The sequence below is a fragment of the Trichechus manatus genome, unplaced genomic scaffold, assembly GCF_000243295.1.
Source record: "Trichechus manatus latirostris isolate Lorelei unplaced genomic scaffold, TriManLat1.0 scaffold00077, whole genome shotgun sequence".
Lineage (NCBI taxonomy): Eukaryota > Metazoa > Chordata > Mammalia > Sirenia > Trichechidae > Trichechus > Trichechus manatus.
Genome location: NW_004444013.1, coordinates 1,327,500 through 1,354,793, shown reverse-complemented (window position 1 = coordinate 1,354,793; position 27,294 = coordinate 1,327,500). Strand labels below are relative to the sequence as shown.

Below are 27,294 nucleotides of genomic sequence, written 5' to 3'. Positions count from 1 at the left end.
GGGGGATGGGTGTTCCAGGTGGAAGGACCTTCAGTGCGAAGGCCCTGAGGCAGGAGCTTGAGTGAATGTTTTCAGATTAGCAGGGAGGCCAGTATAGTTGGAGAGTGCTAAGGGGGAAAGTTATGACATGAGGTCAGAGAATTCATGGGAGAGGTGTGGCAAGCAGATGGTGTGAGGCATTGTAGGCCACTATAGCTTTTCCTCTGAGTGAGAAGGGAAGCCATTGCCTTGAATGCAAGTTCTTCAAGGACGAGGCCTGGGCTGGCTGATTTCAGCATCCCCCTCAGCATCAAGCAACAGGCTTTCATCTCAAAAATGTCAAGGTGTAATTTTCAAAAAGAAAAAGAAGTCAACATTTGTGTGGTCTGTGGAGAATAGTTGGAATGTGCCTGCTTTGATACTCTTTCACACAGAGCTGCAGTGGGAGATGAGGTGGGGAACGTAGGGCAAGGTGGACAAATGTGAGCAGCTAACGGGGTCACTGGGACTTTGGAGCTGGGGATGGCCTGGTCAGAATGCCAGTCAGAAAGACTGACTCACTGGCCGTGGGGTAGCATGGGCTGGAGGAGGGTTGGATGCGGGAGACCAGTGCAGCTGTCAGGTGGAGAGAAGCTATAGGGCAGAAACCTCTGGAGGTGGGGGTGCGAGGAGGCTGATCAGAACTTGGACAAGGGTCAGAGAGAGGTTAGACATAACTGCCAGGTGTTGGGCTGTGTGCCTGCACCAGGGAGACCTATGAACAGAATCGGAGAAGTCTAGAGAGCTGGCCTCTCTCCCGGCACTTAGCATGTTCTGCCTTGTGTATTACTGTTTTATTTTCCTGGTGCTTTCCTTAGCCTCACCTGGAGGGCAGGGAGTGTGTCTTACTCGTCTTTGCATCATCCACGGTGTCCACTGCTATAGGGCATATAGCAGGGCTCATGCTGTGGGTTATTTTGGATCAGTTGGTTTTGAGAAACAGATGTGCTATCTTTGATCCCATTTCTAGAATCATCCTTTCTCTCCACTTGCTGGTGCAAGTGCTGAGTCAGGTAGAAGCTATTCTTGACCCTCTCACCAGCACAACTTATGATGCCTACTCTGCTCATTAGCTGTATCGGTCAATAAACATTTAAGGCACATCTAAGTGCCTGTGAACATTGTTAGGCCCTACAGCAAAAGCGTCTACCGTATTTTCAGAGGTCAGCTTCAAGGTCCTCCCCAAGCCTTCTGGAAAACCCTCATCTAGGTTAGAGCTGTCATAGCACCCAGTACTTCTCTTAGCCTAGCCGTTATCAAATGACAGTTTAAATGCCTCTTTTCAGATCTGCATATTCTACTAAACTGAGAGTTCTTAGGTGTGTAAAAATCCTTGTGTCCTTGGCACTTCGCATAGAACTTTGTAAAAAGTAGGCATCATCTAGTCAACTGCTATATGAAACGAGACAAGTGATGTAAGTATGAACAAGGTGGTATCTTTGGTTCAGACTCACAGAGGCTCTAGAGAACAAGGTGTCTACGAAATTCGGAGGAGGTGTCTCTGAGTTTCAACTGAATGTTGGAAACGTTAGTTCATTAAGTGACGAGATAAGAGAATTCCAGGCTGGGACCAGGTGTATGCAAAGGCCAGAGGCATCCTGGAGAAAGGTGTGAAATTTCTGTGATCTGGGGAGCTAGGGTGCTGACAGGAGAGGCAGGACAGGATAGAGTAGACGCTCGGTGTCTTTAGCGTCAAATCCATAGAATATAAGTTGTAGCACCAACTCTAGGAAAGTGCTGGCCTCTGAACCCCTTGAAGAAGAGCCACGGCTTCGCACCTCCCCTGCCCACAGCACGTGCTGCCCACTCGCCGCGCACCCGGGCCTGCGCGGCGCTGAGGGGACTCCCGGCACGCCTAAGGAGGGACGCCCGCGGCGGGCGCGCAAGCGCGCTGAGGCCTCGAGCCCCGAGAGGCGGGCGAGCGCGCGCGCTTCCTCGCGCACGCGCGCACGGAAGGGGCTACGGCAGCAGTGACGCTACTAAAGCGGGCGGCGGCGCGGGCGGCGCGCGATTCCCGTGCTTTGGGAGCAGTGCCCCAGCCCCCGCCGCCGCCATGTCGGGCCGGTCGGTCCGGGCCGAGACCCGCAGCCGGGCCAAGGACGACATCAAGAAGGTGATGGCGGCCATCGAGAAAGTGCGGAAATGGTGAGGGGCTGGAGCCGGGGATCCTGGGAGGGGTCGCCAGCCGAGGCCCAGAGGAACGCTGGACTGGCAGGCGGGGTGGGAGCCGACCGGCAAGCGCTTGGGGGGAGGGGGAGAGTAGACAGCGGGAGGAGGGTACAACTCGCGTCGGCGTGAGGTCAGAGGGCGCGCCTGCCGTAACCAATGAGCGGGTCGCCCGACTCCTGGGTCCGCCCGACTCCTGGGTCCGCCCACCTGGCCGCGCGTCGCTGGGGATGGGCTGCGGGCGTTCGGCCGGGGCACGGTCCGCAGGGCCTAGAGCTCTGCATGCTGGCCGTGTTCTCGCGCCTAGACCGGGAGCAGGCACGCCTTCCTGCTTACCTGGGTGTCGTCGCCGCCGCCCGGTTTTCTCAGGATTGCGTTTTTGAACTGCCCCATTATAATAGCTGGCAACCGTTGACTGTTCAGTGTGCCATCCTGAGCGCTTTCTGTATTAACTCATTTAAGTTTGGTAAGAGTTTCTCCTTAAATCTACCTGCCAGCGGAAGCCTCCGTGGCCATCGAAATCGAATGCCGTCTCTTTCTCTAACATCCCTCAGGTGTCACTTTCAGCCCACACGCTGCAAACTTGATTGGTATTTTTTTGTGCCCTGGGGGCTATTAGTGGAGGGTTCCAGGCCTAGCCTTTGGTTGGAGGCGACTCTCGTCATGGTCATTGAAGACACTGAATGAGCGCCTGTTTTGTATCAGGAACTCCGATGCGTTATCAACATTTAACTCTCACAGACAACTTTTTGATGCCTTCTGAGGCCTTTCCTTTCTCTTTTCCCTTTCCCCTATCAGAAGCCCTGATGGATGGGAGTTAGTTGCCTCCAGGAAGCTTTCCCTAACCCCTCACCCTCCACCCTTTTGGGGGCATCGTTACTCAGGTCTGTGTTTGTGTGTTTATTTGTCCATTTCCCCACAAGAGAAAGCTTCTATCCAAGGGCTTCATACAGAATTGAGAATCAGTAATTAATGGTTTTTCCTCTCTAAATCTAATTCTCCTAGGTTTTGGTTAAACCTAAGAATCGGCACACCTTTTTTTTCCTCGTCGATGTCTTTGTCCTCACCAGTCGCCTAGGCCAGATGACCATCCTCTCACCTCAAACTCTGCAGCAGCCTCCCCACAGTCTCCCTGCATCTACTCTGGCCTCCTCCCCAGTCTGTACATCACATTGCAGTCCGAGCGATTTCATTTTTCTCACTTCCAGTTACCAGAGTGATCTTTTTTGGAGTGAAAAATCGTACCATAGCATTCTCTGGTTAGAAAATAATGCTTCAGTGGCCTTTTCTTGCTCTCAGGATAAAGAACAAAGAAGATCCTTCCTGCCTCATCTGCCTCCCTCAAACTGCCCTCTTTCCCAGGAGGCTTTTTTCCCACACTCCCATTCTGCTGCCATGCATCCTTCATCCTCCCCTCTCTCCTCCCCCTTCCCTGGTTAACTCCTAGGCTTAGTTCAGAAGTCACCTCCTCGGGGATACCTTTCAAGATCCTCAATCTAGGTCAGGTCCACTTCATAGAACTTTACACAACCCTGAAAATTTTCTTGTATTTGAGTATTTAACCTACAAAAATGGCAATTTTATATGATTCAAACTAATGATTAAATGACTGTGAAATTAGTTGTTTAATGTCTGTTTCCAGCTGGAGGGCAGGCTCTGCAAAGGTAGGAACGAGTATCTTCTCCCCAGCTGCACCCCCAGGGCCTAATACATGGATTTGTACGTTAAATACATCTCGAACAGATGAGGAAATGGAGGGACCTGTCTTGGAATAAATTCCAGTTTCTTAAATCTTTAGTTCATTCATCTTTCTGTTATATCACAGTCTCTCTCCATTTCTGTAATATCACAGTCTCTCTCCATTTCTGTAATGTCATCATTTGCTGAACAGTTTCAGTTCTTTTTTTTTTTTTTGTGATCACAGTTTTGGACTTGAAACCTTCAGAGTTGGTTCACATCTGTCGCAAAGCAGCGTTTTGCATTTGGCCCTCATTCCTGCTGACGGCAAGCACCTCGTAAGGACACTAGTGGCTCTTAGAATAAGCAAATTCATACTCTGCTTGGCATGCTTAGAGAAGTAACCTCTTGGAACAAAGGCTAGTCTCCTTTGTTGTATCTCCTCCGCACACGTTATGAGCACATTGAAGGTGCATCTGTGTGCCACTTCAGAACGCTGGCATTTGATTTAATCAGGTTTAAATAGAGTTGTGAGGCCTTAATAGTGATTTAGAGAGCGACCTTGGGCGAGATTTTAATCCCTCCTAATACCTTTATTTATCTTGTGAGTGTAATGGTAATCTTTGCCATTTTTTACTTCTTAAGGATATATTGTTAGCTACCATCAAGTTGGTTCCAACTCATGGTGACCCCATGCACAGTGGAATGAAATGTTGCTCAGTCCTGCGCCATCCTCCTGATCAGTTGCAGATGGGACTGTTGTGATCTGTAGGGTTTTCATTGGCTCGTTTTCAGAAGTAGATCGCCAGACCTTTCTTCCTTGTCTGTCTTAGTCTGAAAGCTCTGTTGAAACCTGTTCAGCATCATAGCAACACAAGCCTGGAGCAGCCTGGAGACTTAGAGATTATCTCTAAAATTATCACAACATTTTTTATTTATATTTATTTGAATAAAATAACCTATAAATTTATTTCTGCTGACTGTATTTTTAGTAGTAATGGAATGGTAGAGATTTGAAGGTGTGTCAATAGCCTGTGGTCTTTACTGAAGTAATATTTTGGTAAATTGGCTAATAGTTCAAAACACTGGAAAAGGCATCATATCTTTTAATAAGGGTGTTCAAGAAGGGATCCAAGAGCAAAAAGGAACTATGGCTACAGAAATGTTAGAATTACTGCTTCCAGTGTCCTCCTTTTATGGTTTGAGTCCGTAAGTGGTGAGGTTAAGTGGTTGGTTGGTGATGCAGAGCTTTCCTTGGCTTCACTGAGGAATATGTGTGAAATAAATGGTAGTCTTTACTCTTGCAGCATAGTTAGAAATAAAGAACACACACATTTGGTAAAGAGAAAAGCACACCAAGTAACTCACAGGCAAGTGAAAAAGAATATAGTATAACGTGCAGCTGGTGCTGTGTGTGTGGATGTGTGTATTCCTCAATTTGATACTTAATTCCTTCTCCAAAACTGCCTCAGGCGACATTTCCAGCTTTATCTTCCACAACTCCTTTGAAGTATCTTGAGCATTAAACTTGATTACTTGCTGTTCTCCAAATACAACTTAAGGCCCTCCACCTCTACTTGTCCATAATCTACTCCTTATCCTGGAATGTCACTTACCTTTCCCCAAGTATGTGCCTGGGGGAAAAAGACTACTCATTTGTTAAGGCTTATATCAAAAGTTACCTTCTCTGTAAAATAAAACCTTAAAGCAGTCTTTCCCATGGCTTGGCCTTTACCTTCTCCAGAAGCCAGTGTAGGCTCAGCTTTGATAGCAGGAAGCATCCTGCCCTGCTACTGTGATTATTTTTAAATGAAGTTGTGTTTTGCTTCACTCCAGAGTTCCAACAGGAATCAGAGGAGTTCTGCACTCCATGGGCTTACCTAGTCTTACTTGGTCTTTCAGCCTTCTCAACTTCCTTGCCACCTTCACGTGTTACAATGATTTCCTTACTTATCTTTTTCACTCCTTGTGAGCTCCCAGGGTGATAGGTATCGTATTTTATACTTCCTTTATCTCTTGCAGGGCCTTGTATAATAGAGCTTTATAAATATCAGTGGAATTGAATTAATTTTTGGAAAATAAGGAAGTGAAACCAGGTAAATACCTGGGTCTGAAAATGTACTGTGCTGTATGTTGGTGTAGTCTACAAGGAAAAAAGGCTTTGGCGCACTGTGTGTGAGGAAAGGTGGCAAGTAGAGGGTTCGAGCCAAAGGCATTTGATAGGGAAGTCTTTCTGGAAGGGATTATTTTGTGCTGAAAGGTAAGATATAATTTGGTAGAGAGATGTATAAGCCATTCCAGATTGAAGGAATGATCTGCTGAGAAGTAGAAAAGCACAAATGATGAAAAGAAAATCGATTTTATAATTTTATCAGTTCTAAGAAATGTCTTTCTTTTAGGGAGAAAAAATGGGTGACTGTAGGTGACACTTCCCTTAGGATATTTAAGTGGGTTCCTGTGACGGACAGCAAGGAGGTAAGTGTGGAAGGAAGGCAAAACAAAAAGGTACCGGTTCTTTTTTTATTTCTTTGATTGCCTCTAAATTATAAATGAATTCATTTCCCAGCATTTACTGGAAAATACTTACTTCAAGGCACTGTCTGTCATTGGTCCATGCAAGGCCCCTCTTATTCCATCTCCCCCTCTATTCTCCTTCTACTAACCCCGTTCTCTTTCCCAGGTCTTGGCAAACTGCAGCCCAGGCAAGCTCCCTGGCTTGGTCGGTATCATTCTGTTGGAACACAGCCATGCCGATTGGTTGCCTTACTGTCTATGGCTGCCATTGAGTTACAGTGACAGTTAAGTAGTTGCCACAGAGACCTAACAGCCTGCAAAATCTGGCCCCTTAAGAGTCCCTGGGTGGCTCAAATGGTTAAGTGCGTGGTTTGAACCCACCCAGAGGCGCCTTGGAAGACAGGCCTGGTGATCTGCTTCTGAAAGGTCACAGCCTCAGAAATTCTATGGAGCAGTTCTATTCTGCATACATGGGGTCGGCATGAGTCAGAATTGCAACAACAGGACTAAACAAGAAAGATCTGAGCAGGCCCTGAGCCCGTGGAGTTGAGTGTCCTAGGGCTTGGCACATAGGAAACTGTCAATAAATGCTTGTTGAATGAAAGGCTAGAGCAGTGGTCCTCAGAGCACGGTCTGCCCTCCCCTCAGGGATCTGAGAGGTCAGGACCATTTTCAGAATACTTAGACATTATTTGCCTTTGGAGTTTGGACTAATGGTGCAAAAGCAACGGTGGGCAAAATCGTTGGAGCCCTAACAAGAATCAGGCCACGGTTCCAGCTGTACTGGAAATCAGTGCACCTTCACCAGCACAGACATAAACAAAACAAGGCAGTGTATAGAGGGGACAGGTAGAGAACACAGTGAATGTCATTATCATCACTGAATTGTATGCGTAAAAAATGTGGAAATGGCAAATGTTTTGTTATATGTGTACTTAACCACAATGAAACAAGTAAAATAATAATTAAAAAAAACCTGGTTCTTTAAGAAAAAGTTTGCTGTCCACCCACTGGAGTGTATTATATATGTATATATTCCTTTCTGATTCATCTTCCACAGGTTTATTTGGATGCCTGTGTGTTCTTGAAAAATAAATAGCATTGTTTCATTATATATTTAAAAAAAATTTACATATGTATATATGTACAGGAAACCCTAGTGGCGTAGTGGTTAAGAGCTACGGCTGCTAACCAAAAGGTCGGCAGTTTGAATCCTCCAGGCGCCCCTTGGAAACCCTGTGGGGCAGTTCTCCTCTGTCCTGTAGGGTCACTATGAGTCAGAATCTACTCAACAGCGATGAGTTTATATATATACAGGTAGACCCAACTTAGAATGAGGTTCTATTCTGACAACTCCATTGTAAGTCAGTTCTGATGTAAGTTGAATACCTCTTTTTTTTTTAGTTTTCATTATTATTACCTTCTATTATCAGTACCTTTATAAATCATAACATTGAACATCTGCAAGTGAACATCTTGAGAATGATAATATCAGCAAATTACATGCTGCAACATTGCATGTAGTACCTATTACTACCAAAAAAAAACGATTGTAAGTCAGTGACTACCTGCATAGAGAGGGAGAGCGGCCGCTCATTGTATTCTAGACCTCATTCTATTTCTTCCTTTGTTGAACCTTGTTTGTGAGAACTCACCATGTTTCTATAAATGTAGATAGTTATTACCTTTGGCTCTCATTGTACTCTCTTCCATGCAGTGACCACATTTTATCTACACATTTCCTGAGTGATAAACACCCAGATTGTGTCCAACTTTTCTAACTTCTTTTTTCCTATAGATCTTTAAAATTTCAAATACAAAACACATACATAAAACATAAATGAACGGTATAGTGAATAAGTGTACAGCCAATACCCTTGTAAAAACCTCTCAGATCAGAAAATAGAGCATTGCCAACCCTCCAGAAGGCCTCCAGCCACTCCTCTAACATCCCCTCCTTCCCCCCAGAGGTGATCACTCTCGTGCTTCTGCTTTTCTTACCACTTCTCTAGTCATTTGTAAAAAATTTTTAACTTAATATAAATGACATCATAAAGTATCTGTTTTTATGTCTTGCTTTTGATTTCACATTATATTTGTAAAATATATCCATGTTACTCTTTGGAGCTATTTGTACTTTTTCATTGCTGTATGGAATTTCATTATATGACTGTACCATAATTTATCTTTCTGATTTCTCCTGTAGATGGGCATTTGGGTTGTTCCCAGTTTAGAGTAGTAGGAATAGCGCTCCTATGAACATTCTTCTTCAGAATCCAGGTGTGAGGACAACACTACAAACTGCACTATGAAAGGGCATGGTGGGCAAACCCCACCTTTATCGCTAACTGTGTGGCAAGGATCAGCATGAGTCCAATTCCCAGCTGGAGGTGGATCCAGGCTTCACCTTCCCACATTTCCATTGTTTGTTGCCAACCACTTCCGTGGCAAAAACTCTCTCTGACCCTAACCACCCAGAGTTGGGTCTTCACAAGTTTGGATTCTGTCCTTCCAGCCCCTGCAAAATAGGCAAATTCCAGCCTCCCTGCTGGCTCTCACTGCCCCCAGCGGGTTCAATAATTCACTAGAATGACTAACAGAACTTACAGAAACTATTACTTATACTTACACTTACCCATTTGTTATAACCAGAAACAATGCAATTGAAGAGACACATGCAGGCAAGGTCTGGGAGAAATCCCGGCTCGAGGCTTCCATTGTCCCTTGGTCCCAAGGGACATACTGCACCTTACCAGCCCCCCCCACCCCCAGCATGGATGGTCTCACCAATCCTAGAAGCCCCAAAGAGAGTACTCCAGGGGCCCGAGTTCCCTAGTCATTAGGACCTCAATGAATATGCACGGTTTAATGGCTATGCATGATTCACTGAATCACGCACCCTCCCTTCTGGAAGCAAGTTCACCAGGTGTGGGGCCTGTGTAGCCTCTACTTGCCTGGCTATTTTAAGAAAGACAAAGAGTGCCTTAATTGCTCTGGCAGTTTTCAGGAACCAGATACAAAAAAGCCAAATCTAGTTCTTTGTTCCACACTTGCTCAACATGTGCATGAGTTTTCCTAAAATGTACTCATAGATATGGAATTGCTGGGTTTTAGGGTGTGTATTTTGACCTGTAGTAGCTAATGCTAAGCTATTTTCCAAAGTGATTGTACCAATTTATACTCCCACTCGAAATATGAGAGTTCTCATTGCTCCAAATCCTCACCATCACTTGGTATTGTTAGACTAACGTGTAACGATATCTCAATGTGGTTTTACTTTGATGGCTAGTTATGGAATTACTATTGAGACTGAGCACCTGTTCAGTGTTTACTAACTGTCTTAGGCTAGGTTCTCTGGAGGAGCAAAACCAGTAAAGCATACATGTAAATATATAGAGAGAGATTTATTTCAGGGAAATGGCTCATAAAGTTGTAGAGGCTGGCAAATCTCAAATCCTTGGGTCAGGTGGCAGGCTGGAGGCTTCTCCTGACTCATGTGGTAGCAGGGGCTGATGAACCCAAAAGGTGGCAGGCTGCTGGCTCATGGAGTTGCAGGAGCTGGCGAATCGAAAATCTGCGGGTCAGGTGGCAGGCTGCTGGCTCACATCCCAAGGACCAGAGGTCAGAGGATGACAAGAACAAGATGAATTCAAGATCCAGAGAGAGCACAGGCTTTGCCAGGACATCCATATATATTGGATGTAGGCCACACCCCCAAAAAAGCTCCCTTTCCAACTGATTGGCTGCTCTCATCAGATCACAAAATGGAGGATGATTACATAATGTCTGCCAAACCGCTGAAAATCATGGCCTAGCCAAGTTGACACATAACATTAACCATAACATTAGCCTTTTGAATTTCCTCTTTTAGGAAGTGCCTGTTTAAGTCTTTGGCCTATTTTTCTATTTGGTTGTGGTCTTTTTCTTATGATTTGTAGGAATTTTCTGTGTTCTGGACACAAGTCCTTTACTGACTAAATGCTGTCAATACCGTTTCCCATTCCATGGCTTGTCTTTGCACTCTGTGGTGTCTTAAGTAAAGGAAAAAAACCAAACCCACTGCCGTCGAGTCGATTCTGACTCATAGCGACCCTATAGGACAGAGTAGAACTGCCCCATAGGGTTTCCAAGGCTGTAATCTTTACAGGAGCAAACTGCCACATCTTTCACCTGCAGAACGATTGGTGGGCTTGAACCGCTGACCTTATGGTTAGCAACCAAGCACTTAACCACCATGCCACCAGGGCTTCTTTCAAACAGAAACTCATTACTCCTTAAGTAATAACTCTCCATTTCCCTCTGCCTTCAGCCCCTAATAACCACTAATAAACTTTTGTGTATTTGTGTGTGTTTATTAGGTGAAAGTTACACAGCAAGTTAGATTCCCATTCAATAGTTTGTACATAGTTTTTCATGGCCTTGGTTTTATTCCCCACAATGTGTTAGCACTTTCCCCATTTCTGCCCTGAGTTTCCCGTTTCCTTTGATTATGATTTTCTAATTCCTTCCTGCCTTCTCATCTTTGCTTTTGGGTAAATAAAGCCCTTTTGATCCGGTATAATTGGTGGTTCTAAGAAAAATGTTCCTCTTGGTGTTATTGTTTATTTTATGGGCTTGTCTATTGTTTGGCTGGAATGTGGTCTCTGGGAATAACTTCAGTTCCAGGTCAGAAGAGTGTCTTAGAGCCATAGTCTCTGTCAGACCAGTAAGTCTGGTCTTTTTTGTGAATTTGATTTTTTTGTTCTATGTTTTTCTCCCACTCTGTCCGAGACCTTCTGCTGGGATCCCAGTCAGAGCAGTCAGCAGTGTTAGCCAGGCAACATCTAGTTCTTCTGGTGTCAGGGTTGTGTGGGCTGTGGTTCATGTGGTCCATTAGTCCTTTGGACTAACTGCTCCATGGAGTCTTTGGTTTTCTTCACTATCCTTTGCTCCAAGAGACTAATAGTTGTATCTTAGGTGGCCACTTGAAAGCTTTTAAATCCCTAGATGCTGCTCTCCAGGTAGCATGCAGAACGTTGTCTTAATGAACTATGTTGTGCCAATTGATGTAGATGTCTCCTGAGTCTGTGGTCCTCGAGGTGTTTGGTTATGTCTAAGAGGTTTCTCTGACTGTGCCCCTTGTGTGCCCTATTGCCTATATTAATATATGAGGAGCACCTACAATCACACGGAGCCCTGGTGGCACAGGGTTAAGAGCTACGGCCGCTAACCAGAAGGTCAACAATTCGAATCCACCGGCCACTCCTCGGAAACCCTATGGGGCAGTTCTCCTCTGTCCTGTAGGGTCGCTATGAGTCAGAATCAACGGCAGCAGGTTTGTTTTTTCTGGTTTTACAATCATGTATGTAGCAATATCCACCATCAAACCTGTATCTGCCGGTGGGTATGCTCCTTTACACCCTCCCACTCCTCTTGGCATACCTATCTATCCGTGTATTCATAAATTATTGTTTGTTAATGCTATTGTTGCAGAACTGTCTATGCTATAAGTAGTTACCATAGTTGCCCTTTATTGTTGCGTTTCTGTCAGTGCCCTCTCTTGCCTTGGTCATGTTGTGCTGACTTCTTTCATATTGTGTATTCCCTTCACCAATATTAACATGTGTTTTCTATCTATTTGGTAATGTTCCCTCCCTGCCCTGCCCATCCCTGGTAACCATCAAAGAAAATCTTTTTTTCTGTGTGTAAACCTATTGTTGTTACTTTATGATAGTGGTCTCAGACAATATTTGTTCTTTAATGATTTACTTATTTCACTAAGCATAATTTCCTCCAAATTCGTCCATGTTGTGAGATATTTTGCAGATTCTTTATTATTCTTAATCGTTGTGTAGTATTCCATTATGTGTAGTACTACAGTTTGTTAATCCATTCATCTGTTGATGGGCACTTAGGTTATTTCCATCTTTTTTGCTATTGTGAATAATGCTGCAATGAACATGGGTATACGTATGTCTATTTGTGTCCCAGTTCTTATTTCTTTAGGATATATACCTAGGAGTGGGATTGCTGAATCATATGTTATTTCTATTTGTAGCTTCTTGAGGAAGCACCATACCATTTTCCATAGTGGTTGTACCATTTTACATTCCCACCAGCAGTGTGTAAGACTTCCAGTCTCCCCACTACCTCACCAACATTTGTTATTTTCTGGTTTTTTGATTAGTGCCAGTAATGATGGGATGAGATTGTACCTTATTGTAGTTTTGATTTGCATCTCTCTAATAACTAATGATTGCGAGCATCTCTTCATGTGTTTGTTAGGTGCCTGAATGTCTTTGGTGAAGTGTCTGTTCATATCCTTTGCCCATTTTTTAGTTGGATTGTCTTTTTATTGTTGAGGTGTTTAAGTTTTCTATAGATTTTAGAGATTAGATCCTTGTTGGATATGTCATAGCCAATTTTTTTTCCCCAATCTGTAGGTTCTCTTTTTATTCTTTTTTCTTTACATATTTTCTTTTCATCTTTTTCATTGTTGTTGATTTTGCATTTGCTGAGTCTTTATATTTTTCTTGTTTTTTATTTTGATGTGTAGGATGGTTAGTTTCCTTCGTGGTTACCTTAATATTTACCCCTATTTTCCTAAGTTTAAACCGGTCTTTTGAAAAAGTCTTTTGTTGAGCCTAAGTGTTTAATTTTTAGGAGGTCCCATTTATCTAGTTCATCTTCTGTGTGTGCATTTTTAGTTATATTTGGTATTCTGTTATTGCCATATATTAGGGCCCCTAGCGTTGTCCCTATTTTTTCCTCCATGATCTTTATAGTTTTAGGTTTTATATTTAGATTTTTAATCCATTTTGAGTTGGTTTTTGTGTTTGGTTTGAGGTATGGGTCCTATTTCATTTTTCTACAGATAGATATCCAGTTTTGCCAGCACCATTTGTTAAACAGACTGTCTCTTCCCCATTTAATGGACTTTGGTCCTTTGTCGAAGATCAGCTATCCATACGTGATAGATTTACGTCTGGGTTCTCAATTCTGTTACTAATTACTTTTGTCTATGCATTTGTGAGGCTATAGTTTTGATATGTATGTGTTCATGACATGATAATTATATCACCTTGACTTGTGATTACTTTTACCCAGTATATGATGTCCTTCATCCCTTACGTCTAAGACTTTCTCACTTCAAATTTTTATTTTGTCTGCTGTTTCAACTTCTGCTTTCTTTTGATTCACATTTGACTGGTATGTCTTGTTTTTGTCTATACTTTGCCACTTTTTCACGTTTTCTGCTTATTGAGTGTATTAGGATTAGGTTTAGCTGTGGGTGACATCTAAACCCAGAATAGCAATGGTTTAAGATAGAAGTTTATTTTTCTTAGAAGAACAGAATATGTAGTCCAGGGCTGGTGTGGTGGTTCTGCTTCAAGAGTGCCCAGGGACCTAGGTTCTTCCAACTTTCTCCTCCATTTTTGACCTTGTGTTACAAGATGGAACTCCAGCTATCACAAATTCAGTTTACAGGCAGCAGGATGAGGAAGGTGGAAGAATAGGCTGATAGTATTTCCATGAATTTAAGGAGTTTCCTAGAAGTTGCCTCAAGACATATACACTTACTTTGGAGATTCAGAATAGCTGGTGGCACATCTGTCAGCTGGGAAGGCTGGGAACATGTGACCAGCTAAAAATTCTATGCATATGGACAAGGGTTTCTACAATACGCTGTCTTTTTTTCTCTCTCTCTTGACATCCCAATGAGTAGACAGATTTTTTTTTTGCTGATTTGAAAATTGTACATTGTATTTATACATTGTATTTTTATTTTTCTATTGGCTGCCTCTAACTTAATAAGACCTACAAACCCGTTGCCGTCAAGTCGATTCCGACTCATAGCGACCCTATGTCACCTTGTCTTAACAGGGTTTCCAAGGCTATAAATCTTTACAGAAGCAGACTGTCTCCCATGAAGCAGCTGGTGTGTTCGAACCACTGACCTTTCAGTTAGCAGCTGAGAGCTTAACCGTTGTGCCACCAGGGCTCCTCTTACTTATTATTTTTCCCTAGTAGTGTGTAAAGGAGCCTGAGTGTTGCAAGTGGTTTGCAGTTGGCTGCTATCCCAAAGGTTGGCAGTTTGAACCCACCCAGCGGCTCCGCAGAAGTAAGGTCTGGTGAACTGCTTCCGTAAAGATTACAGCCAAGAAAACCCTATGGAGCAGTTCTGCTCTGTAACATACAGGGTCACCAAGATTTGGAGGCGGACTCAACCGCAGCTAACAACACCAATAATCAGTGTGTAAAGCTTAACTAAATTCTGAGTTTTCCCTCTGAATGTGGTAAGACTTATACTTTACCCACTTCAGGTTTCTACCCTCCCTTCCTCTGTCCTTAGTTTTGACTGGATATTTTAGTTCAGAATTTTTACAGATATTTCCTGTTTCAGTGATTGCTTATGTAAACAAAGGAAACATTTAACGATTTACTAATCCTTTGCACCTATTTCTTACTGTTTTCTCCTGGACTCATTTCTCTTGCTGAAGTATATCCTTCAAGAGTTTTATCAAAGAGGGATTTTATGGGGAAAATTTTATGAAAATATATTTTTATTCCTGAAAACATCTTTATTTTACTTTAATGTTTAATTGATAATTTTACCTGTATATAAATTCTAGGTTCCAAATTATTGTCTTTCAGCACTTTGAAGCTGTTACTCAATTATGAGGCTTTCCCTGCTGCTGTTGAGAAATCTGATGTTAGTCTGATTCTTGATTCTTTGTAGGTGTTCTGCTTCTATTCCTCTGCAAGTTTTTAGATTTCTTCTCTGTCTTTGATCTCCTAGGACTTCTGTTGGAATATACTATAATACTTAACATCTAGCTTCTTTTTTTTTTTTAACTTTTCACTGGTTTGTTCCTTCTCTTTGTCCTTTCCTGATGTATTCTGAGAGAGTTTCTCAACCCACTTTTTTGCCCATTTATCTTTTCTCTAGTTATATCTATTTCTGCTGTTAAACTTGTTTACTTAGTTTTTATTTTTAACAATTATATTTTTCATACCAAATTTCCTCAGTTATTTCTTCTTCAAAACAACTTTCCAGTATCTTTATCTTTCTGAGGAGATTTTAAATTCTTTTGTCCTTACTCCTCTGGTGTAGGTTGTTCCCTTTGTTGTTTTTCATGGTGCTTGTTTTCCTCCAATGTCTGGTTAGGTGTTTGTTTTTTTTGTACACTTATCTTTCATTCCTTGGGACTTTTAGCTGCCTTGGCTAGTGATGTGTAACTGAGGAGAGGGTATAAGCCTAAACCCTAGTTTGCCCTCCCTCTACATGAATTTAGGGAATTGAGTGGGGGACGTACCTCAGGGTTTAACTTTTGCCTTTTCTCTCTTCCATCTTCCTCTTGCTTCCCAGGGAACTTCCCTGTACCAGTCCTCCAGGTGCTGCCATTATCTGGGAGCAGCCATCATTCCTTGTTATTGCCAAGCCCAGGGAGTTGGGGAGTGGGAAGTGATGGGGGGCTCTGGAGCTACCCTTTATTCCTTACCCTACCCTGGCTCCACTGATGCCACTACCCACAGGGGCCAAAGGTCAGGCAGTTAAATCTCTTGGTATATATGTGTATTTGTGGGGGAGGGACACTGCTAGGAACCCCCTTAATCTATCTCTGACCTGTAAGCTCCTGGCCCTTTCCTGTTAAGTATTCTCCCTCTCTAGGGCTCGGCTACCTTCGTCTCTCCCAAGAGCTTCTCACAGTGTTTGTGTTGGTTGCTCAACGGGACTCCGAGGTCCATCAGTCTGTCTACTCTCCATTGGTCCTTGAAAGTGTGCCATCTTCTAAGGTACTAGTGTAGACCTACTAGGAAAAATGGAAAATGATGATGATCAAATTGGTAAAGAGAAAAAAATGGAAAGGACACAGGGATATGGGACACAGCTGGTGGGTGACATAATAGGTTAAGTAGGATATATATATACACACACAGTGTGTATATACACTTAAAAGCCTTCAGAATATTTATCCCTTTGATCTAGAAGTTTTATCTCTAGGAGTTGATCCTTAGAAGATGATTTTGATATGTCCAAGGTATTTCTACAATGTTGCGTATTACAGGTAGTTCCCAACTTAGATGGGGTTCTGTCCGACTAAGTCAGTTCTGACGTAAGTCAAATATCTCATTTTTTTTTTTTAGTTTTCATTATTATTGTCTTTTATTATTAGTATCTTTATAAATCTGATTTTTATTTGTCTCTAGGGGTTGGAAACATTATATGTAAACTCACAGGTATATCTTAATGCATGCATAAAAAAATACACAAATCATAAAAATTTACTCTGACAATGAAGAAGAGTTGGATGACATTGGCATTTTGTCAGCTGTGGTAATAACTCCACTTGTGGAAGGCTCTGGATCATCTGGATTATCCCTGGGAATGGGGTTTGTGTTTCTAGTCAGAAAATTAGTGAGAGTTCCTCTTCTTTTTTTCTTTATGTATTTCGTGGTAACACCTCATTGCTTCCCATATCTGCCTGTCGGTTTTAGCAAAGTGATCAGTGTTTGGATCCATGTTTTCAAGCAAGTGAAGCCCCTGATTTAGTTTAGAAAACTAAATCTATATGGCAGTGTTTTGAATAGTAAACCACAAAATTGAACATCTGAGAATAATAACATCGGCAAATTATGCGCTACAGCATTGTATGTAGTACATATTACTGATAAGATTGACAAAAAAAAAAGTTATAACTGGTTCATCATAACTTGAATACATATTAAGTTGGGGACAACCTTATAGTATTGTTCGTAATATTTAAAAAATCGTAATCAAACTGAAGATCCTATTGTAGTGAATTCATTAATAAGTTATTGTGTACCTCTGTCTTGCAAAGCTTTGTAACTATTATAAAAGATGTTGTAGAAGATTGTTTGATAACATAGGAAAATGTTTATAATATGGTGAATGCGAGGATGGGAAGCAAGTTATACTACTATATTGTGATCCATTTTCATGTACACACACATATATAAGTTGCCTCTGACTGTACAGGTGATTTTATTTTCTTTTTCTCTATTTTCAAGATTTTCTGCAATGAATACATGTTTTATGTGAACGTAGAATCATCAAAATAGAGATAAATGAGAGATCAGAAAAAAAGTAATGAGAAAGCCGAATTTTGACATGGGTGGTGGGAAACTAGGACAGAAGTGAGGTACAGTGGATTTCAAGAAAAATGGTATGTTTGTAGTCTTTGAATATATTTTTGCAAGTTTATTTGAATGAAATAATCCAGAAAAAAGTAAAAGTTGAGCATTGTGGCTTTATTTCTAGTAGCAATAAGTAACCACAATCCTAAGTAAAGCTAAATGTCCAATAATTGGGAAGTGATTAAGTGAATTACGGTGTATGGAATATTATACTGAAAAAACCAAACCCGTTGCTGTCGAGTTGATTCCGACTCATAACCTATAGGACAGGGTAGAACTGCCCTGTAGGGTTTCCAAGGCTGTAATCTTTATGGAAGCAGATTGCTACATCTTTCTGCCACATAGTGGCTGGTGGGTTTGAACTGCTGACCTTTCACTTAGCAGCTGAGTGCTTTAACCATTGCACCACCAGTGCTCCCCCTGGAATATTATACAGCCATTAAAAATCATGTTTATGTAGCATCCATAATAAAATGGTAAAATGTTTGCAATTACATTAAAATTATGTCTGCATATGAAAAATAAGGAACGACACCCATAAATGTGTACAGTTGATTTATTGCAGGGAGATAGGATTGAGAGTTATTAACCAAAACTAAATTGTATTACTAGTACCTGTATCTACAATAAGTAGATTCATATAAAAAATATGAATAGATGAATTTGAGATTAGCCAGATTTAAACTTCTGGCTTTTGGATGTTCTTGTTTGCAATGCTTGGATTGATTATTTCCTTAGCCCTGGGCATGTGTGTGGCAAACTAGTGCTTACCTTCCCACGATGATCCTTATGTGTGTGTAACCTACATCCTGCTTGAAAGAAATGATGGTATAAGTGAAGGCAGACATTCAGGGGCAGCTATTGTGAATGTGTGGAGCTGATTGATCAGGAATAGAATGAGCAGGGGGCCCTTGTCCTGTTGCTGCCTGCATTACATAGAAAGTGACTCCTGCCTTTGTCCCATCAGAGGTCTGTTCTTCTCTTGCTTTTGTCTTTCCTGTGTTGCTCCTAAAACAGGAATCTTGGTCAAATGAATATTTTGTGTTTCTCGCGCATCCATGTAGAGAAGAGTTGGATAGGGCATTTTGATCAGGGCAGAAAGCAGAAGAGTGCCACAGGAGCTCTAGTAGAGGCATATGGATCTGCCTGTCATTTTCAGGTTGTGTTATTAGCACTGGTAGGGTTCACTTTACAGACAAAGACACTGAGATGTGGGGGGAAGCAGCTTGCCCAGGAGTCTTGTTTTTCCTCGCGTCCTGCGTTCTCAACTTGCTTTCATTACTCCTTGTTCAGTCCTAATCCAGACCTCAGTGGTCTCTCCGATAGCACCAGTCTCCATCTCTGTGAGTCTCTCCTGCTTGACTCCGTCATATTCCTCTTTTTTTTCTTTTCTAGAAAGAAAAGTCAAAATCGAACAGTTCAGCAGCCCGGGAATCTAATGGCTTTCCCTCTGATGCCTCAGCCAATTCCTCTCTCCTTCTTGAATTCCAGGGTGAGTTGGATCCATATCTTCCTTGCAGAAAAATAGAAACTTAGGAACCTATTTGTAATAAGAAGACTTGTATGCATCATTCCAGGGCCTACTGTTTTGCTGGTATTTTGCTAGGCACTTTACCTAATGTCTTTTCATGTAAATCTCACAATGATCTTGAAAGACAGATGATATTATCCTCACTTTCCTGTTAAGGAAGCTGAGACTCAGGTGAAGTGAAGTGTCTAAAGTCACTTAACTAGCAAGTGACAGGCCCTCATTAAGTCCTGGATTCTCGGGATCAAAAGCTCTTTCCTTTAGATTGTATATTTTTTGATAGAGCTCTAGAACAGGCTACCGCCAGAGCCAGGGCAGCTGCCTGTCCACAGTCAGCAGAAGTTCTGCCTCCTTCCCGGCCTTCAGTAAACATGCTCCTGTGCCGGCACTGCAGTCACAGTATCACCTCCCACACCTACAGGGGAGTTACTGCTTACAAGGCCCTTTCATTCCAGTCTCATTTTTATCTTTTTGTCAGCCTGTGATATAAACCAGGCCAATATTATTATTCCTATTTAAAGAAACTGATGCTCAGAGAAGAAAAGTCTTTGCCCAAGCTCAAAAGGGACAGAGCTTTATTCTTTTTATAATAAAACACTGCCTCCATTTTAGTGTGTCTTTGTAGGAGTAAAGACTGAAGAGGGCTTGTAACTTTCTCTCTGGAATTAGACTTAACCCAGCATGCAGTTATTTCCCCCCCCCCCCATTCCTCCTCCCAGCATCACCAAGGTCAGTGTACTATAGGAATGGGAATACAAGGGAGGGGTTCTCTTTGGTAATATATGATGTGTCAAATAATCATAAGGCTCTGGGAGAAATACGAGGCTCTGTTTCTTCAGTCTGGTCACCATCTCATTCTTTTCATTCAGTAAACATTTAATGAACAGTTACTGTGTGCCAGGTACTGTGTATTGCACTGGGGATTCAAGGACAAATAAGTCACAGAGCCTGCCTTCCCAGAGTGTAATGGAAGGAAACAGGTGTATAAAATAATAAATGCAGGTGTACACAGTATATAGTAGAAGAAGTGAAGCTTGAGCTGGATGTTGGAATGTATAGGGGCTTTTGATGAAGACTGGAAAGAAAACGTCATACCAGCAGAAGGAGTAGGTGGACAAAGGCACCCATATCTTGGGTGAAGGTGCAGATTGACAGAGCCAAGGGTGCGTCTAGAAGGATGGCAGGCATTGAGGCTGGAAATCAAGATGGACTTTGTCTGGCTGTGTTAGAGCCATGTCATGACTGCCCTGAGAAGCACTGGCATTTGAACTGTATTCTTCAGGCTGCAGGGAGAGCTCACTGTAGCAGTGGTGTAAAGTACAGTTAGGGGCACTGGGAGTCAGTGAAGGGAGATCAGTTAGGTGGCTGTTGCAGTAGGCCAGGCAGGAGTGAATGAGGCCAGAACTAAGGCAGCAGGAGAGGCAGGAATGACTGCAAGGGACCTCAGAGCAATAAGGTAAGTCGGATTTGGTGACTGCGTGCTGGAGGTGAGGGAGAAGGAGGAGTTGTTGAATCCTGTGTTTTTAATTTAGGCGATTACTTTAAACCTTCAGACAGAGCTTCCCTGTTGGGGCAGCCAGGTGGAGCCTGGGCAGCAGAGGCACTGAGCTGACCACCTCCAGTCTCCTTCAGATACCCGAGAGTGCCAGACAAATTGTATCATTCTCTACACACTTTGTGATGTGAGGAAGATTGGGAGATACTGACGTGAGGCCCAGTTACACCCTGCTTTTCCACTGGACAGTGAGAAAATACCAGATCCATGCTATAATTGGTGGACCATAAAGAAGGGATGAATAAGCATATCCTGACCTTCCTGAAGTATAAAAGTGGCAAAGACTTAAAGATTCTTGATGCATCTGTTGCTTAGAATATGTTGTGAAACAGAAAATGCTTCATCAGCTTGGGCTCTGCGGGTGACTTGCAGCACATACCAACTCCCCGAGTGTCAGCCTTCCCAGGGTGTGTCTCGAGCAGTGATCATGGATCCAGTTGTGTCCACGCTACCTGAGAAGATGCCAGGCCCTACTCTGAGAAGAATTACCACCCTCAGCTCTTGATGTGTTTCGTTTTCAGATGAAAACAGCAACCAGAGTTCTGTGTCTGATGTCTATCAGCTCAAGGTGGACAGCAGCACCAACTCAAGCCCCAGCCCCCAGCAGAGTGAGTCCCTGAGCCCAGCACACACATCTGACTTCCGGACAGATGACTCCCAGCCCCCCACTTTGGGACAGGAGATCCTTGAGGGTAAGTCTTGGTTGACAAAGGATGAGCATCTTGAAGGGGCCTTGCTTCTTGCTGTTCCTGTTTCTCCTCTTAAGAGTGAGAACTTAGAGAGTGTGCTTCAGAGCCTCTTGTTAGCAGCTTGGGATACTCTAGGGAGTGAGGGTATTTTACCCTTCCACAGAATGAAGGAAGTAAACAAACCAATTTGTATTGAGTGCCAGGCTCTGTGTAAGGCACTTTTCATGTTTAATGCCCGACTGTTATCTCCATTTCACAGATTAGAAAATGGGGACTTAGAAACAGTAAATTGCTTGTCCAGGATTACATAGCGTAGTGGAACTGGATGTCAGTTTAAGAGCCCTGGTGCACAGTGGTTAAACGCTTAGCTACTAGTCAGAAGGTCCATGGTTCGAACCCATCAGCTGTTCCATGGGAGAAAGATGTAGTGGTCTGCTACAGCCTTGGAAACCCTACGGGGAAGTTCTGCTCTGTCCTGTAGGGTCACTATGAGTCAGAATCAACTCGATGACAACAGATAACTTCAGAGTTCATGCTCTTTTCATTATACCCTGCAGATTTCTGGTTGTAACACATATACAAAGGTGTATATATGTCTTAGACCCTTTTATCTGTCACCTATTAACATTAAGGCTACAAAATGTAACTTGTTTCCCTGTAGATAATGCCAATAATAGTATTGTGTGCTTACTGTTTGTCAGACATTGTTCTAAGCTCCTTACACATACATCTCATTGAATTCTCATGGCAGCCCTAACACTGAGCAGCTGGGTTAGAATCATAGTGTTTGGGCTGGAGCTGCTTCATCAGCTCTTGATGCTGCAGAATAGACCACACTCCCCAGCCTAGCATTGCAGTCCTCTGTGATCTGGCCACATTTGACTTATCTCCCATGATGAGTGTGGCTCATCAACGAGACTCTGCCCCAGCCAGGCCCTGAACGTTTCAAAGAAGGAGTGAGGGAAACGTTTCCCTCACTCCTTCTTTGAAACGTTCAATTCCCAGGCCAGTGTTCCTCCCTCTTCACCTGACCACTTCCACATAACTCTTAGGAAAGCTCCCCCAGGTTGAGGCAGAGCTTCCACAGGCATCTCCTGCCTGCCGCAGGGAAGGCCCTGTACTTAATGCTGACCTCCTGCTTTTTCAGAGCCTTCCCTGCCTGCCTCAGAAGTTGCTGATGAACCTCCCACCCTCACGAAGGAAGAACCAGTTCCACTGGAGGCACAGGTCAGGAGGCACTTTGGTTTTTCTAGTTTCTAAGAAAAAAGAAAAGACTCTGCGGACGTGAAATTGGATTGACAGTGTTGAATGTGCCCTAGTAGGGTAGGGTGGCAGCCAGGGGAACTGGTGTCCCCAGGTTGTAAGGGGAAGAAGTCTGATTATCTGTGAGAAGGGAGAGGGAGGGCTTCAGGCTTGTAACTAGGGTGGATGGGGCGAATGAACTCTCAGTAAGTGCTGGCTCAGAGGGATGGACCTGTCATTCCATGCTCTGGCTGCTCCTAGGTTGTCGAGGAAGAGGAAGACTCAGGTGCGCCACCCCTGAAGCGCTTCTGTGTGGACCAACCTACAGTACCGCAGACAGCATCAGAAAGCTAGCACTGTCTGCGCCCTCGCCTGCTGGCTCCCGCCTCTATTTATTGTGTTCTGGTTCTGGCCGTGCTGTGTTGCTGGGGTAAGGGCAAGCACTGGGGTCCAGAGCCTGCTCAGATGAGCCTTCTGTGCCGGAAGGCGCCATAGGACTTGGGGTTGTAGCATCATCTTCCTGTCCCTGGCACCTGTGTCTGCTTGCTCCTGAGAGAAGAGCACTCATGTCCTTTTTGCGCCTCAAGTAGGCTGGAGCATCAGCCACCTCAAGGTTCATCTGTCACCTCCAGGTAGCAGACTCTGCTCCAGAACCTCTGGACTGAGCTGCTGTCGCTTCAAGAGAGGAAAGAGATGTGGCAGGCACCCTCTGGAGAAGAGTGCCTAGGGTTACTTGAACTTGAATGGAGACTAGATTCATGGACATCCCTGTAGGACTAGGGGCCCTACTGCGCAGACTGCTGTTGAAGAATGACTTTGGTAGACTTTAGAGGGAAGGGAACGGTCTCTTCCAGGAAGGGAAGGGCTGTTCTCCAGATGGGGGCAGAAAGTTCAGGTAGATTCTTGCCCATTGCTGAAGTTGTCCCGCCTCTAATGGGCTCTCTAGCTGCTGACAGTCCTTTGTCCCTCTCTGTAACTCTTTTCTTCCCCTAAAACACACACACACACACACACACAGACACACACACACACACACCCCATACACATGCAGTTTTCCCTTTTTTCACCTATGTATTTCATTCCAGCATTCCCTGCCTCCTGCCATGGCCCCCAGCCCTTCTGTCACAAACTGCCCCAGCAAGAATTTGAGGTTCTGGCAACAGTACCCATCAGCTCAGTACTCCTTCAGCTCAGACTTTCTAGAAAGTCCCCTTTTCTTTGAAATGTGCATGTTTAATTGAACTTCGTGATTTTATTTTTTGTTTCAAAAAAAGTTTAAGAAAATGGAAATGGTTAACAGTGAGTGAAGACATATTTTAGCACTGCATAGAATATTTTTAAAATTAAACGATTTGAAATATGTCTTGTTGGTATCTGAATCCTTCATTCTTAAAGGCTGTGGGGGCAGGGCTTAGGGGGTGGTGACTGGGTGCTTGTGGAGTCACTGTGGGCTGGGCCTGCCGATTTTCTTCCTCCCTCAGAGTGTGCTTTCTGATAGAAATGATGGGAAGACTCCCTTTGAAGGTATCATGTAGTTCAAATTATATTTCTCTCCCTGTGAACACAGAATGCAACCAATGGATGTGCTTTCCACAGCCCCAAGTCCTTAGGATGGATTCATGTGTTCCTTTTTTTTTACTTTATTTTTTTATTGTGGTAAAATACATAGAAAATTTACCATTTTAAAGTGTACAACTCAGTGGCATTAAGTACATTCAGGATGTTGTGCAAGCATCACCACTGTCTAATTCCACCACTTTTTTGTCACCCCACACGGACAGAAACCCTATGCACCGCTTAGGCCCCTGGCAACCACTAAACAGTCTATGAGTTCCTTTTTGTTCCTGAGTCCTACGGAAAAATAATAGAGTCATGGTTGAAAATAATTCTACATTCTGTGTTTTCAGCAATTTCCTTTCAGTATTATATTCCCCAGAGTGGTTCCTCTTATTTCTCATAGGAGGCTCCAGGTGTCACGGATGAGACTCCAAGTCCTGCTGTACTGTTTGGTCATCCCTAGTCTGCTTTTTCTTAAAAATCTAACGTGTATCAAGTTGTCAGATGAATGTCACAGATACTGAAATTATCATATGTGGTACATAAAATAAGTATGTTTAAGTAAAGGAAGTTTTTTTTTTTTTTTTTTTTTTTAAGTATAATGAAGGAAGAAGAAACCATAAAGAATTACCAGGCAGATTTGAAAAAGAACCAAATAGAATTTCTATAAGTGAAAAACAGAAGTATTGAAACCAAGTGTCACAGAAGATAAGCAGAAGAGAAAAATCACAAGGGGACTTAGTAGTGTGGGAACACAGAGAAGGTCTGGAACCCCTCCGTCAGGAAGCTAGCAGGCTGACCTCTGCATGCGACTGGACAGAGTATAGTGTAGGAAGTGCTGTTGTAGAGGCCCACAAAGACAAGTATGATGACGGAAACGGTGCATAGCAACCATTCTCTGTCTTCACTGACTTCTTCTTTACCACCACTTGATATTCTCCTAGGAAGTCTGGGTAGCAGCCTCCACCATGAACCTGGAGTCTTGATGGGGAGGAGTTAGAAGGATGAGAAGAGACGGAAGAGGAAAAGTCGAGGACTGACCACAGGCTGTAAATAACTTGGGAATTGCTTCTGGGTGTGAGCACATTTGAATTATTAAGGAAAATGCTTCTGAGCCCACCTAACTAGATACACTGAATATGGGTTAGCACTAAAGAAGATCAACAGAGCCTGATGAATCTTGCACAAGAGAACTCGAGTATGGAAAAGGTGAGTGCCAGGGACTAGATTGCCAAGCCTAAGTTATTCATCGTCTAGGAAAACGACATTTATTTTAGATATCTTTTGAAAACATCCTGGTTCTCTGTGAAGTACAGCTGGTAGATACGCGGTCTCTGCCTTTAAGGAGCTTCCAGTCTGGTGAGGTAGAGAAGATAGAAAGGAGTAGGTGTCATGCAGGTGGTGAGTTTAGGGTCCAGACAAAAATCTTGGAGGCTTGAGATCATAGGAGGCCTTGTAGGACAGGTGGCCTCTGAATGCGGCCTTGAAAAATGTGTGCAGATGTGAGGAGATGGAAGGAAAGACTACTCAGAGCAGGGGTTAGCATGGCGGAATGTACGGAGGCAGTAAAGCTGGCCTATGTGCAGAGAGTGGCCAGGTAAATAAGTTCCTATTTTCTCCAACTTTTTATTCTGAAAAATTTTAAAGCTACAGGAAGTTGCAAGAATAGCTTAGTGAACACATGTATACCCTTCACTTAGATTTACCGATTATGAGCATTTTGTCGCATTTACTTTATATCTTGTGTTCTTTTTCTTTTTGCTGAAGTACTTGAAAATGAGGTGTCATCAACGTGACACTTTACCCCTAAGTACCGAGCTCGTATTTCCTAAGAACAAAGATATTTGTCAACATAACCAGCGTACCATTATCACACCTAAGAAATTTAACATTAATACAATAATATTTTCTAATACAGACATAGGTCCCTGGTTGGTGCAGATGGTTTGCACTCAGCTAGTAACCCAAAGGTTGGCGATTCAAACCCACCCAGCTTCACCATGGAAGAAAAGGCCTGGTGATCTGCTTCTATAAAGATTACAGCGAAGAAAACCCTATGAAGCAGTTCTACTCTGTAATACATGGGGTGGCCATGAATCGGAATCAGCTCAGCACAGTAGGACAACAATATAAAAATATTCAAATTCCCCCAATTGTCCCAATGATGCCCTTTATAGTAACTGTGCCACTGCCCCCTCTCAAATCCAGGATCTAATCTAGGATCACACATTGCATTTAGTTGTCATATTTCTTTAGTCTCCTGTCATGTAGAATCTTTTTGGGGAGGCAGGTGGGTAAGTATCTTTCATGTCATTGATATATCTGAAAGGGCCAAGCAGTTATTTATAGAATGTTCCACAATCTTGATTTGATTGTTTAATTTTAGGAGACTTAAACGTAAACATTTTTGGCAAGAATACTGCAGAGGCACGTATTATCAGTTTGCCCCATTGTTGGTGGGGCCAAGTTTGATTGATTGACTAAGGTGTTGTCTGCCAGACTTCTCCATCTTTAGGGTAGTTTTGCACTTTTGAACAGGTTTCAGCAGAGTTTATACTAAGACTGGAAAGAAAGGCCTGGCAGTCTGCCTACAGTGTGGAAGTGGTTTTGGAACTGGGTAATGGGTAGAGGCTGGAAGAATTTTAAGGTGCCTAATAGTGAAAGCCTAGATTGCCTTGAAGAGACTGTTGGTAGAATTATGGAAGTCAAAGGCAATTCTGTTTTTTTTTTTTTCTTTTTTAATTGTTGTGCTTTAAGTGAAAGTTTCCAATTCAAGTTAGTCTCCATACAAAAATTTATACAAACATTGTTATGTGACCCTAGTTGCTCTCCCTATTCTGTGACAGCACACTCCTCCTTTCCACCCCGGATTTCCCATGTCTGTTCAACCAGCTCCTGACCGTCTCTGCCTTCCCATCTCACCTCTGGACAGGACCTGCCCATTTAGTCTCGTTTATCTACTTGAGCTAAGAAGCACACTCTTCACGAGTATCATTTTATGTCCCACAGTCCAGTCTAATCTTTGTCTGAAGAGTTGGCCTCGGGAATGGTTTTAGTTTTGGGCTAACAGAGAGTCCGGGGGCCATGTCTTCCAGGGTCCCTCCAGTTTCAGTCAAACCATTAAGTCTGGTCTTTTTACTAGAATTTGAGTTCTGCACCCCACTTTTCTCCTGCTCCATCAAGAGCTCTCTGTTGTGTTCCCTGTCAGG

At 43.1% G+C, this 27,294-nt stretch overlaps 1 protein-coding gene across 2 annotated transcripts; it reads left to right on the top strand.

Moving 5' to 3' along the window:
- The first annotated feature begins 1,985 nt into the window (after positions 1 to 1,985).
- On the top strand, positions 1,986 to 25,294 carry BCL7B (BAF chromatin remodeling complex subunit BCL7B). 2 transcript variants are annotated; one of them, XM_004380751.2, is made up of 7 exons: positions 1,986 to 2,163; positions 6,261 to 6,336; positions 18,910 to 19,006; positions 21,119 to 21,289; positions 22,434 to 22,513; positions 22,790 to 22,958; positions 24,683 to 25,294. In XM_004380751.2, exons 1-6 carry the CDS (start codon positions 2,072 to 2,074, stop codon positions 22,880 to 22,882), a joined length of 609 nt encoding a protein of 202 aa, XP_004380808.1. In that variant the 5' UTR covers positions 1,986 to 2,071; the 3' UTR covers positions 22,883 to 22,958; positions 24,683 to 25,294. The 2 variants fall into 2 exon arrangements, with proteins under 2 accessions (XP_004380808.1, XP_023591047.1); XM_023735279.1 differs by lacking the exon at positions 22,790 to 22,958.
- Positions 25,295 to 27,294: the final 2,000 nt, after the last annotated feature.